Genomic DNA, 13,417 nt, shown 5'->3' with positions numbered 1-13,417 from the left:
TCGTCAATTCCACCGTCTCAAATAGCAAAGGTTTTCGTGAGTGGGCAGCAAAAGCTGAAGCAGATTCTGGCTCATGATTAAGGAACAGAGGCCACATTTTCATTACCCACACTGATGGCCCAGTGCTCCTTGTCAGAATACAACATTTCAAGCAGATCTCTGGAACTTGGCTCTGTCAGGATGTCAGTTACCGGAGAAATGGAGAGAGGTTGATCTGAGCAGACAATCGATAGCCCAGTAGACAGGAAAGAGAAGCCCTCCTCACAGATGAGACCCCTTCCCCGCTGTCCCTGTCAGTGCAGGGCTTGATCCCTTGATCCTGGGATCATGACCTGAGCCTAAATCAAGAGTCGGATGCTCAACCGATTGAGCCACCCAGGCGCCCCTAGCATCTGACTCTTTTTGTTTTTAATGTTTATGTATTCCTTTTGAGAGAGAAAGAGGAAGGGGCTCCCTTGTGAGCAGGGAAGAGGCCGAGGGAGAGGGAGAGAGAATCCCAAGCAGGTCTGACACTTAACTGGCTGAGCCAGCCAGGGGCCCCAAGACTCTCGGTCTCAGCTCAGGTCTTGATCTCAGGTCATGAGTTAAGCCCTGCGTTGGACTCCATGCTGGATGTAAAGCCTACTGAAAAAAATAAAAATAAAATATTGAGCATTCAGGTTGTTTCCAAGTTTTGATTATTATTAAAATGATGTTATGAATAACTGTACCTTTGTCTGGTTAAGAAAGGCAACATCGGCGGCGCTGGGTGGCTCAGTCGGTTGAGCGTCCGACTTTGGCTCAGGTCATGATCTCGCAGTCCGTGAGTTCAAGCCCCGCATCAGGCTCTGTGCTGACAGCTCAGAGCCTGGAGCCTGCCTCGGATTCTGTGTCTCCTTCTCTCTCTGCCCCTCCCCCACTTGTGCTCTGTCTCCCTCTGTCTCTCAAAGAAAAATAAATGTTAAAAAAAATTGTTTTTTAATAAGAGAAAGACAACATCACTTTCTGAGTGCTTCCTTTCTGCCAGGCACTTACGGGCTTACCTTTTTATATATAACCTCACTTACCCACCTCCATCACCTCAAAAGGTAAGTATTATCATCTTTATTTTATCCGTTGAGCCTCCAAGAGATTAAGCAACTTAGCCAAGGTCTCTGCTGAGCTGTTGTGCAGCCAGGATTTGGAACCAGGCTCACAAGGTGCAAAGACCCAGCCTGTCTCTGTTGACAGGCTGAAAGGTGTGGATCCTTTACACGCCGGTTCTGTTCCTGACCTTTCTCTTACCTCCTGTCACCTGGCACATTTGAGACACAGGACAGGGTTTTACACACACAAGATGCAACTCAACTGATATAGAGTAAGTTCCATCTAGGAATAAAGGTCCGTATATAATGTCTCATTTCCACAAGGACAGGCTAATTGGCTCATCGGAACATAGTACTGACGTTAATTTCCATTCGAAACTCAGGGCTGCTGTTCAAATAGAAAACCGTTTCCCTGCCTGGAGAGGCCACGTGGACCACCCTGCAATGATCTTAACCAGGGTAAAAATTGCAACCTAGCCTCCAGGCTTTGGGGCGGCCTCGGACAAACAAACCAGACGAGGAGGGAAGATGTGTAGACTGAGCGGCAACTTCCCCCACGAGGCTCTGATATTCCGGGGTGAATCCAGCCAGGGACAGCGGGGTAGAGTCAGGGGCTGGAGCCCGGGGCAACGCCCCCGGAGAGATGAGGAGGAGAAGAGAAGCGTTTGTCCAGGGGTATGTGTGTGTTATCGTGTGCCTGCTGGTTGTCTATGTGTGTGCGAGCGTTATTTTTTGTGTCTGTGCATGCGAACACACGTGCCTCGCGGGCGAGCACATTCAGTGGGTCAGAGCAGCAGGTATAACCCAGGAGAAGTGGGAATTCGCTATTTTTCACCCTCCCTCTTCTCAGGACCTAACATGGTCCTCCTGCCTACTGCGTCCATGGCCACATGACACGGGGATTCCCTTCCTCTGATTCCCTCTCCAGCCTCAGGACCCCCATCACTAAGAGCTGACTGTCTGGGAGACAAAAATTAATGGGACCTTAGTGCTGTGCTCCCACAGTCACCCCCAGAAGGAGCCGGTCTTCCTCATCCATTAGGTAACTGCAAATCCCAGCTTATATGTTGGCAGCAGGGAAAGGGATACAGACTGGAAGGCACCCTGATTCCCCGGAGGAATATCCTGACAGCGAAGCGTGTTACACTGTTTCAGAGAGACGTGCTCTATGTCCCCATCAGGAGGTTTTTGGCCCCAAGATACAGGACCTGGGACACCTGGGTGGCTCAGTTGGTTAAGCATCCAGCTTCGGCTCAGGTCATGATCTAGAGGTTCATGGTTTGAGCCCCGTGTCGGGCTCTGTGCTGACAGCTCGGAGCCTGGAGCCTGCTTCAGATCTGTGTCTCCCTTGCTCTCTGACCCTCCCCCACCCACACTCTGTCTCTCTCTCAAAAAAAAAAAAAAAAATGAAAACCAGGGGCCCTTGGGTGGCTCAGTCAGTTCAGCATCTGACTTCGGCTCAGGTTATAATCTTGCGGTTCGTGAGTTCGAGCCCCGTGCCGGGCTCTGTGCTGACAGCTCAGAGCCTGGAGCCCGCTTTGGATTCTGTGTCTTCCTCTCTCTCTGCCCCTCCCCTGCTCACACTCTGTCTCTGGCTCTCTCTCTTTCTCTCACTCAAACATTAAAAAAAAAATTTTAATGAATAAACAGTAAAAATAATTTAAGAAAAAAGATACAGGATTAAATCCAAACTACTTCAATGACCCAATTTTGCTTTCTACATACCATTATCCATTAAAAGGCACCAGGCTGCCTGGAAAAATAGCAGATTCCAGGGGAGGGACAGGGAAAGTAGAAGCCAAACCTGGATTACATTGCTTTGCCAGAAGGTAAATGTCATAGGTTGAATATTCAGGTTCCCCCCCCCGCCCAGATTCATGTGTTGAAATCCTAACCTCCAACACTTCAAAATGTATTCGGAGATGGGATATTTAAGGGGGTAATTAAGTTAAAATGAGGGCCTATGTGTGGGTCCTAAGCCAACCGGTGTCCTTATGAGAAAAGAGATTAGGACATAAAAATGCACAGAAGGGAGACCATGTGAAGATCCAGGTAGAAAGCATCCATCTTCAAGCCACGAGGCTTCAGAAGAAACCAACCCCATGGACTCCTTGATCTTGAACTTCCAGCCTCCAGAATCCTGAGAAGATAAAATTCTCTCATTGAAGCCACCTAGTCTGTGGTATTTGCTACGGCAGCCCTAGCAAACTGCACCTTCGACAGATATGAAGAATCCAATCACTTCTCGCTGGTCTGTTGCCCAGAATACTACAGGCTGCTCTCGCTGCTTCTACCCTGGACCCCGCGGGCTATTCTCAACACAGGATTCAGAGGGAGTCTCTAAAAACTACCCGAATCAGGCCGCATCCCTGCCGTGCCGCGACCCTCCAGCGGATCCCATCTCATTCAGAGTAAGACTCAACGCCCTTAGGGAGGCAGCGCCGCCCCCATGCAAACAGGGCTCACCGTACCTCTTGGCTCTCCTCTCCTGTGACCCGCTCCCTGGCTCCGGATACCCTGGCAGACACGTGTGGCCACAGGGCCTTTGCAATAGCAGCTGCTGCACTGCCCGGGACACTGTGCGTGTACATACACGCGAAGGGCTCGCTTCCTGCCTCCTTGAGTTCATGACTCAGGGAGGCTGTCCCCCCCACTCTACCTAAGATTGCACCTCCCCCTCAGCCCCAGCCCCATCCTCTTCTTCATTTTGCTCAGCGTGAGGCCATCTAACATAATACCTTCCTTACTACACTTTCGTCCAGTCTCTCCAATGAGAAAGTCAGGGCCACGGTGGCACAGATTCGTTATCGCCTGATTTTGATCACGGGCGCGTGCCTACAGCGGTGCTTGGCACACAGGAGGAGCTCGGTGGGTCCCTGCTGAATAAAGGTGCAAGGCGAGGTTACACCGTGTGCCGGGCACCGCGCACTTTAGTCATCTCCGAGTTCGACGCTGAGATAATCCTTGGCCTTTGCTCCCCAACCTGGACAGCCAGCACGGCCTCCCTCTTGCCCCCGCTGCCTTGCCCTCCCTGCTCCGCGGGTTCTCGTGGGAGGTTCATGCTCTGATCTCTTACTGGCTAGAACGAGGAAAGACCCTAGAAATATCCGGGCTGGGCAGCAAACATGCGGAATACCTCCCAGGCCTCGCTGAACATTTGTCAGGCCACGTCAGTGCCAAGAACTGCTCGGGTCCTGATCAGACCTGATAGAGCCCTTGAGGAAGAAAGGCAGGAGGGATGTGGCCGGCGGCAAGTCCCCCTGATGGGTAAGCATGGGGCCAAGGCCAAAGGAGCCAATAGACCTTGGACCGTCAGAAGGTCTAGTCCAGAGAACCAGGGGGCAGGGGGTCATGTTGGCAGAGGCAGTGCCCTCCCTGAGCCCCTCAGGCATAAGCTCCTTCCGATGGGGGCTCTGTCCGCATCACGTCGGCAAGTCTGTTACATTCTCTGCCGGTCACTGAGTCAACTGCCCCCACTTTTCCTGCCAGATCCTATAGGGAACCAGTCTGGTTGTTTGCAAACGGTCTCCAGCCTCTGTGTGGCCTTATAACAAAGCTGTTGTGACAGCGGATGGGAAGGAGGTGAGTGAGGGCTTCTTCTGTATCGGTGGCCTCGCCAGTGGCCATCTCCCCATCCCACCCCACCCCCCCACACACACACACTGCCCCTGGCCTTCCCCCAGGCTCAGAGGGCCCTGCGGTTCACTGGGCAGCAAGAGCCCTGCCTCGGATCCAAGGAAGCCCACAACTGGTTTAGGACCCAGTGCTGGGGAGTGAAGGCGTGGGAGCGAGACAGGCAGGGGATCGTGGGAAAGCTTTGGCTCCCAGGAGAAAAAAGAGACCAGTGATGAGAACCACCTTCCTTTGCCACTTTTGGACATTGCCAGGTGAAAATGCGCCCCTCGGGGCTGCTGGCAGCTGACCGACGGCCTCCAGGGGGCTTTGAAGCTATAGCAAGACTCACTCCATCTTGAATTCATTTTGCCTTGAACCCTTCTCCCTCCCTTGTTATGCCGCATTACACCTGCCTGCACGCTGTACTGTAAGCCTGCAGGGAAACTAGCTGACCTTTGAATTTTTGTTTTATTTAACAAAAAAAAATTTTCTAATGTTTATTTTTGAGAGAGAGAGAGACACACACAGAGTGTGAGTGGGGGAGGGGCAGAGAGAGAGGGAGACACAGATTCCAAGACAGGACCCAGGCTCTGAGCTGTCGGCACGGGGCCCGACGCGGGCCTCGAACTCACCCACGGGGAGATCGTGACCTGAGCGGAAGTCAGAAGTTTAACCGACTTGAGCCACCCAGGCACCCCTGACCATCAGATTTTACTGGGATGACTGCATTAAGACAAAACACATTGCACAAAATAGCACATTCTTGCCTGTCACTCCCGAAACCCATGAGAAGCTTTTAGTAATCAATTCTGTTTGAAGTTTCTTAGGGAACCTGAGCCTGGCCCCCATTAATTGAAGACATCTGATTGCTCAAGCGCTTGTATGAGCTGGTTTCTCTCTTCACGTCTCTCCTGTAAAACCCCTGCCTGGGGGCGCCTGGGTGGCGCAGTCGGTTAAGCGTCCGACTTCAGCCAGGTCCCCATCTCGCGGTCCGTGAGTTCGAGCCCCGCGTCGGGCTCTGGGCTGGTGGCTCAGAGCCTGGAGCCTGTTTCCAATTCTGTGTCTCCCTCTCTCTCTGCCCCTCCTCCGTTCATGCTCTGTCTCTCTCTGTCCCAAAAATAAATAAACGTTGAAAAAAAAATTAAAAAAAAAACCAACCCTGCCTGCACCGAGACAGGAGGGTGGTTTATTGGGACGTCAGAAGGCCATGTTCTGGGTTAGGTGACTCTCTCGAATAAAATCACTTTCCTTGTTTCAACACTCTTGTCTCGTGCAGCGAGCGGATCAGACCTGGGTTCAATAACCAACCACAGTGATTCCATGGTTTTGGGGTAAGTGATTCCCCGCTTTCCCTTTAGAGGAAATGTTTGGTCTCTCTTAAAAAAAAAAAAAAGTTTAGCATTGAGCAGTTTCTAAGTGATGTCAAAAGGAAAGCGAAAGCAAAACTCAACTTTGGTGCAACAGCCGGCTCACCAGTGGCAAACACCACCAGACACAGCCGTGGCTCAGGTAAGCTCCCTGGAACTTTCTGTTGGTGGCTCTACAGCAGGAGGGGGCCCCCTCCGATAAAGGCCTCAGTCTGGCCTTGGGCACAGTTAACCCCAGACCTCAGAAAGGCTCTAGAAGGCGTTTATGGAAAACCCTTTGTTGTTGAAAAAGTCCCTTGCCCTGCAGGACGGCGAGGGCTTGGGGCTGAGGCTCCCGTCTGGCACAGCGTGGGGCCCAGGGGCCTCCCGTGGAAGAGCCGTGGGTGGGTGGCTGGGGGCTTTGCCGCCGGGTGGGGTGCATAGGCAGAGGGGGACCCAGGACTTGGGAAGTGAGTGGATCGCCACCCCGCCAGCCTCCGAGCTCGGTACCTGCTCAGCTCTGTCCTTCCCTCTCTCCCGGGCTTGTGTCCTGAATGTCAGCTTTCCTCCCGTCCTGTCAGCCCTGCCAACACAAAATCCTGGCTCTATTGCCTGGGCAACTGTCTCCTTATTCGGGCAGGGCTCCAGGTCACATTTGATCTGCCACTAGCTACCGTGGACAGTTTCCGGGCCCTACCTTATTTAGATATTTAATCTTGGAGTGAAAAATCCCCTTCTGATTCCAACACGGTGACCATCCCTGGCCCTGCCCCGCCCTGGCTGAGAGAGGGGAGGAGCGGGGAGGGGGTCCTGGCCCCGCTGATGCTCCAGCCCCTCTCCCACGGAGATTTCCTTTGCCCCCATGCCAAGCCAGGCCCTTCACCGGATCCTGGAGGTGAAGGGGGGAGGGGCAGCATACAGGATCCCGCCCCGGGGGAGGCGCAGACAGGCACAGAGGATGCCAGCGAGACGTGATCCATGCAGAGGGAGGGGGACGTCCTAGGGGCCTGGGGACCCCAGGGAGTGGCAGCCGAGCCAGGCTGGGGCCCTGGGGGGCAGCTTCCCGGAGAGGGGTGTCTGGTGTGGGGGGCGAAGGGGAGGAGGGGAGGAGGGGAGGTGATGGGAGGCAGACACAGCCATTCAGTCATCCTGGGGGGGCAGAGGGCAAGGAAGGGCTGCTCGGGAGGGCCTGGGAGCCACTGCCCAAAGGGCATGCCCTGTGCCCTGAGGCCACATGTGCCCTTTGGGAAGGCCACAGTGGGTCTTGGGGAGACTGGATGTGGGGTAGCAGGGACGGGGACAGTCAAGAGGCTGCGAGGTTCGGGGGGGGGGCCTGGCTAGTTCCTTCAGAGGAGCACGTGACTCTTGATCTTGGGGTCGTGAGTTTGAGCCCCATGTTGTGTGTAGAGATTACTTAAAATAGGGGCGCCTGAGTGACTCAGTGGGTTGAGCGTCCAACTTCAGCTCAGGTCATGATCTCACAGTGTGTGAGTTCGAGCCCCGCGTCGGGCTCTGTGCTGATGGCTCGGAGCCCGGAGCCTGCTTCAGGTTCTGTGTCTCCCTCTCCCCCTGCCCCTCTCCTGCTCGCACTGTCTCTCTCTCAAAAATAAATAAACATTTAAAAAAAAGAGAGATTACTTAAAATAAATAAAATTTAAAAAGACAAAGGAAAAAAGGAGGCTGTGAGGATCTCAGAGGCAGGGACAGCGGCTGCCCTGAACCAAGTCGGAGGGTAGGAGATGGACGAGGAAGCGAAGTCGGGAGAAACTTCCAGGGTCAGCGTTGGTTGTTGGATATTGGCAAGAAAAAGATGGTGAAGGTGAACTGACCCCGGGGCTCCGATCGGATGACCTGGAATGAGAGATAGGGGGCTGTCGTTTGCTAAGATCAAGGCACAGAAAGGGAGACCAACTGAAAAATTCTCAACTCAGAAGCTGTGGCACCCGGGGGGGCGGGACGCTGAGGGGCAGGAAAGAGGCGAGGAAGGGGAGGAAGGCAGATGCCTGGTGTGGCCATGGACTATCAGAGCCAAGAGGTGTGACAAGGACTTGAGGGCCAGTCTGAGAAGCCGGTGACTCACCTGCCCGACTTGGCTGGGGAGGGTGTGGGGCTCCCAGCCTCAGTGAAGGGGTTTTGTTTGGTTTTTTTGTTTTAGCAATTTCTTAATGTTTCTTCTCTTTTGTTTCTTTTGAGAGAGAGAGAGAGAGAGAGCACTCAGGAGCAGGGGAGAAAGAGAGAGAAAGGGAGAGAATCCCAAGCAGGCTCTGTGCTCAGCATGGAACCTGACGTGGGGCTCGATCCCACGACCCTGGGATCATGACCTGAGCCGAAATCAAGAGTCAACACTCCATCCACTTAGCCACCCGGGCGTGAGGGGGTTTTACACCCCAGTGAAGGGGTTTTACACGCAGCTTGTGACATCTACACTCTCAGGAGAGCACGCACAATTCCCCTGCACATGGGCATTCACGCCCTCGGTGTGCACACGAGCATACCCAACACGAATCTACAAACCCAACACATACAACACACACAGAGATGTGCATATATACAGAACATGCAACACACGTGCATATGACATGTGCACACACACACGTGTGCCCATGCACCCCCGTGCGATGCGGGCACACACGTACATAAGAAATAATACACACGCACTGAATAAATCTCCACTCTCCCATTCCACGGGGTCCTTTTTTCCAAGCTTCCAGCCCCCAGTTGTGGAGAAACCTCTAAAAGAGACAGAAGGCTGAGGCCCCCATGGGGGCTAGGACTTCCTTCCCATTCCAGGCTCTGACCCAGTGATGAGTATCGGCAAGGGAGTGGGAGGATCCTCAGGCCAGGCTACGGGTCTCTGGAAATATAATTTCCAAAATATTTGTTAACATAATGAGAGCAACCAGGGGCGGCCGGGTGGCTCAGTCAGTTGAGCGTCCGACTTCGGCTCAGGTCATGGTCTCGCGGTTTGTGGGTTCGAGCCCCGCGGCGGGCTCTACGCTGACCACTCAGAGCCTGGAGCCTGCTTCGGATTCTGTGTCTCCTTCTCTCTCTCTCTCTCTCTCTCTCTCTCTCTGCCCCTCCCCCCACCTCACAAAAATAAACAAAGATTTTTTAAAATTCCAAGAAAAAAAACCCCAAAAAAACATAATGAGAGGAACTGAGAAAAAGGCTTAACCGGGGAAACCTGAGTTGGTTTCTTCCTGAGCAGCCCTTGAACACGCCCGTCCTGTTTGAGTAATCGAGCGGGGTCCCATGGGTCCGGGAGCAGGGAAGGCAAGCAGAATGCACATTCCAAGGGCAGGGAGGGAGTGGGGAGCCTCTGACCGCTGCCGTCCAGGTCATGGGTCAGCGGTGGTCATATCCTCTGGATGACCTGGCCCGACACCAATATTGGTTGTCAAATGGAGATCATCACCTTAAAAGTTAAAAAGGAGAGTAGTAAGTAATATCTGAAAAGTCACACAGTGTGTGCCTCGCAGTGGGTGCTAAGATAAACTTGATCTCTTTCAGAAATGTACAAGGGCACAAAGATGAATTAATTATAAACGTTTGACTATCGTTGTCTATAATGGCGAGATTTTTGAACAACCTCAATGCTCAGCAACCAGGGCTTGGTCAGATAGCCGATATATATCCGTGTAATGGGACACGATGACACTGGCACAAGCAGCCGTGACATTCAGTGTCTTGAAACAAATACCCACAGCTTGTGAAGTAAAAAGAACCAAATCTGTGGCCCCTCCGGTCCCATCTGTGAAAAGACAAACACCAACACCTCGATGGGGTGCTCCCCTCGGCCTTCTTCCTCGCCCCGCCCCTTCTCGGTCTCGGTCTCGGCTTCCCCAGCGGCTCCCCGTGACGTGTCTCCGACTCCGGGTGACCTCCTGGGGGCCAGCTTCTCCATCATCTGCTCCGTTCTGAGACGAGAGCTCCTGCGGGACGTGGTGGGGCGCTGCCGCTATGGGGTCAACAACCACTTGGACCACAAGTACAAACCGCGGCCTGTGAACGTGATCATCTATTCTGCGAAGAAGAAGATTGGTGAGGAGATGGAGTACAGGCTTCTGGGCCGATCTGAGATACGGTGTGCCCCACAGCAGGCAGGTAAGACCCTCTTTGGGGCCAGCGCTCTCCCCCTGGAGGTCTGCTGCGGGTCTGGGGGTGACCAGGCTGTGTGGCCAGAGGGGAGCCTCACCATGACCCACTGGCTGGGAGTCAGGCCGTCCGAGCTCAAATCTCGGATCCGCTTCTGATCCGCTGAGGGTCTTTGGACGGGTCGCTGTCTCTCAGGTCCTCAGTTTCCCCATGTGTAGGAGGAGTTGGGTGGAGGACCTCCGGAGGCCTGCCAGTCTGACCTTCTGGGATCCTTTGCCCAGATCGTGATGCCCCCACAGGTCGTCAGGAAGAGTCTGGGCCAACCCAGCACCGTGACTCGTCTCCGAAAAAGAGCACACAGGCAGGGTGTGTGCTCAAGGTCCACGGGCCTACGTAATGGCTCAAGCATTTGTCTATGTAAGACCTGGGGCACAGCGTCTACCCCCACCCCTTCAGTCTTCTTCGTGTGTTGTCTCAAAACACACAGCTGATAAGTGGCAGAGGTGGGATTCGAACCCCAGCAGTCCTTTTCTGGAGTCTCTGCTCCCTTGCATCGTACAGCGGCACCTCCGGGGCTCCAGGCCCAGTTGATTGGGTGGACGGGGGCCCCTGGATGAGACGAGGATAAGGACGGGAGGAGCAGGTTTGAGAAGGGAAATCCAGAATTTGGATGTGGTGGTGGGTGGCCAGTTAGACCTCCAGGTGGAGATGTTGAGTCACAGGCGGACCTAGGAGCCTGGCATTCAGGGCCGAGGTGGGGCCGGGCATAGAAGTTTCCAGGCTGCACTTGGCAACCATGCACAGTGAACCCGAAGTACGCTGCCCGTGGCCCTAGTCTCCTGAAGTCTCTCCTCGGCTTTTGGCACAGCCCTCCCTCCGCAGGGGTGTAGCCCCGACTGCAGAGCCGTTCCCAGGCTCAGCCCCAGAGCCCGGGCTCTGGGAAACCAGGCACAAAGCCTCCTCCCTCCCCACTCAGAGTCAGGAACAAATGTCCTCACCCAGCACGCTCACACGGAAGGATCCCATCCGCCCATCCTGCCAGGTGTCGGGACAAACCCTGACAAGCTCACCAATAAGAAGTGTTCACAACCCCATCTCCTGGGGCCCCTCTGACTCATCCAGCATCTTCCTGGGCTGGCCAGCTCAGAGGGCAGGAGGATGAGGAGACTCCAGGCCCTTGGAAGGGAGGGAGAACTGGCCTGCATTTGCGATGGATGTTGAACATGGGCTATTCACTTTCAGGCGGAACATACCCTGATTGGAGGAGGGGTGTCCCTGGGACTCGGCATTCTAGGCATGGTTGGCTACTCGCTTGTGAAGACATGATCCCAAAAGCAATGACAGCCCGAAGGAGCCCCAAATCCTTCAGCTGCAGAGACCAGTGGAGACACCCCATGGCTCCTCTGTCTACCGGACCCTCAACCTCCAGCAACCTGTCGTTCTGTCTCTCCCTCTCCCTCTCTCACTGGCTGAAGGATGGGCTAATTGTGCCAAGACCAACGAATGAAGCAAATATATCTTCAAGAAGGACTTCCACTATGTTTTTGCAGACTTCTGAACCAGGAAGGAAGGAAGGAGCATTACTTCGACACCTGTTGGGTTCTCCCCGCAATTTCTAGCTGAGTGACCTTGAGAAAATCTCTGGACTCCCAGAGCTTCAGTCCCCTTCTCTGGGACGGGGATAAGGATTACATAAGGCAAGGTGATGTGGAGAAGACTCCTGATGTCTGGTAACCAGCAGATATTCAACGGGTGGTCTACATCGCTCCGTGTAGACGCTACGTCGCTCCGTGTAGAGTCTACGTCGCTCCGTGTAGACGCTACGTCGCTCCGTGTAGAGTCTACGTCGCTCCGTGTAGACGCTACGTCGCTCCGTGTAGAGTCTACGTCGCTCCATGTAGAGTCTACGTCGCTCCGTGTAGAGTCTACGTCGCTCCATGTAGACTCACCATTGTTGTCACGAGACATCGTTCATTTTACCGTCGGGGTGCAAAAGTGCCCCAACAACTCAGTTGTGTCCTGGCACAGCCACACCACCTGGTGCGTAAACATTTCCCAACACCTTTCCGAGTACCTTCTTCATCCAGCCTTCCTTTCAGTTTTCCTTTTCAACTCCAGGGCCTAGTCTTCACCCACCTGGGACTGCCAGACGGAAGTATGTTAACTTTCCATGCCGACGTTGCCATGGCTCAAGCTGCCCGTGGGTTGAATGGTGAAAATTCGCCACCTCAGTCTTTAGGGCAGTGAAAGTCTGAATGAGACCATAGCGACAGGTACATATCATTACACGTTCGTCCAAACCCACAGAATGCACAACACCAAGGGTGAACCCAAAGGTAAAGTGTGGATTTGGAGGGATTGTGGTGTGTCAATGCCGTTCGTCCGTTGTAACCCACACGGGTCCTCTGGGGAGGGATGTTGATGGTGGGAGAGGCCGTGCCTGGGGGAGAACAAGGGGTGTATGGGAAATCTCTACCTTCCTCTCAATCTTGCCGTGAATCTAAAAAGTCTCTAAAAAATAAACTCTCGGGGCGCCTGGGTGGCTCAGTCGGTTAAGTGTCCGACTTCGGCTCAGGTCATGATCTCGCCGTCCGTGAGTTCGAGCCCCGCGTCGGGTTCTGTGCTGACAGCTCAGAGCCTGGAGCTTGTTTCGGATTCTGTGTCTCCCTCTCTCTGACCCTCCCCTGTTCATGCGCTGTCTCTCTCTGTCTCAGAAATAAACGTTTAAAAATAAAATAAAATAAAATAAAATAAAATAATAAAAAATAAACTCTCTCTAAAAAACAAAATTAGCCTCCTCTGAGTATCCCTCCATTACTTCCCAGCAAGCCCTCGGTGCGGTCTCAGAAGCTCCATGGTCTCTCGCTTCCTCAGCCAGCCTCTGCTGCCGGTGACCCTACTGAATGGCCACTCCATGGTGGTCACCGCAGCCACTCCCCCTCTGGCTTGAGCACTAAGGATGTCACCCTCCCCTGGGCTGTACCCTTCAAGGATGTGAAAGCTGGTGGGTTCCTTAATCCCCCCGTGCTGCAGAGACCAGGCTGGCGCTAATCACAAGACCCCCCCCCCCCCCCCGCTATAAAACGCAGGGCTCTCAGAAGGTTGAAGGTTCAAGAACAGAGAGTAACTCGCAGTTGCTACTATCAAAGGGGGCCCCGCTCAGACTGCCAGGCTGGACTATCCGCCCCCATCTGAGGGTTCCAGAAGGGTCCATGCCTGCCGCACTCTGGTCAGAGGACCCCACTGCCCTGTACAGAGTCTGGGCCCAAATGGGAGGCCCAGAGAGAGGGGCAGAGG

At 53.9% G+C, this 13,417-nt stretch overlaps 1 protein-coding gene across 2 annotated transcripts; it reads left to right on the top strand.

The window, feature by feature from the left end:
• The first annotated feature begins 5,846 nt into the window (after window positions 1–5,846).
• LOC125146808 (uncharacterized) lies at window positions 5,847–11,986 on the top strand. 2 transcript variants are annotated; one of them, XM_047823666.1, is made up of 3 exons: window positions 5,847–6,188; window positions 9,732–10,129; window positions 11,363–11,986. In XM_047823666.1, the coding sequence occupies exons 2-3, from the start codon at window positions 9,805–9,807 to the stop codon at window positions 11,737–11,739; spliced, it is 702 nt and encodes a 233-aa protein (XP_047679622.1). In that variant the 5' UTR covers window positions 5,847–6,188; window positions 9,732–9,804; the 3' UTR covers window positions 11,740–11,986. The 2 variants fall into 2 exon arrangements, with proteins under 2 accessions (XP_047679622.1, XP_047679621.1); XM_047823665.1 differs by having other exon boundaries at window positions 5,848–6,188; window positions 9,536–10,129.
• The last annotated feature ends 1,431 nt before the right edge of the window (window positions 11,987–13,417 follow it).

The sequence above is a fragment of the Prionailurus viverrinus genome, chromosome D1 (genome assembly GCF_022837055.1).
Source record: "Prionailurus viverrinus isolate Anna chromosome D1, UM_Priviv_1.0, whole genome shotgun sequence".
In the NCBI taxonomy this organism is placed as follows: Eukaryota; Metazoa; Chordata; class Mammalia; order Carnivora; family Felidae; genus Prionailurus; species Prionailurus viverrinus.
The sequence above is the reverse complement of the archived record's forward strand: the minus strand, read 5'-3'. Positions and strand labels throughout refer to the sequence as shown.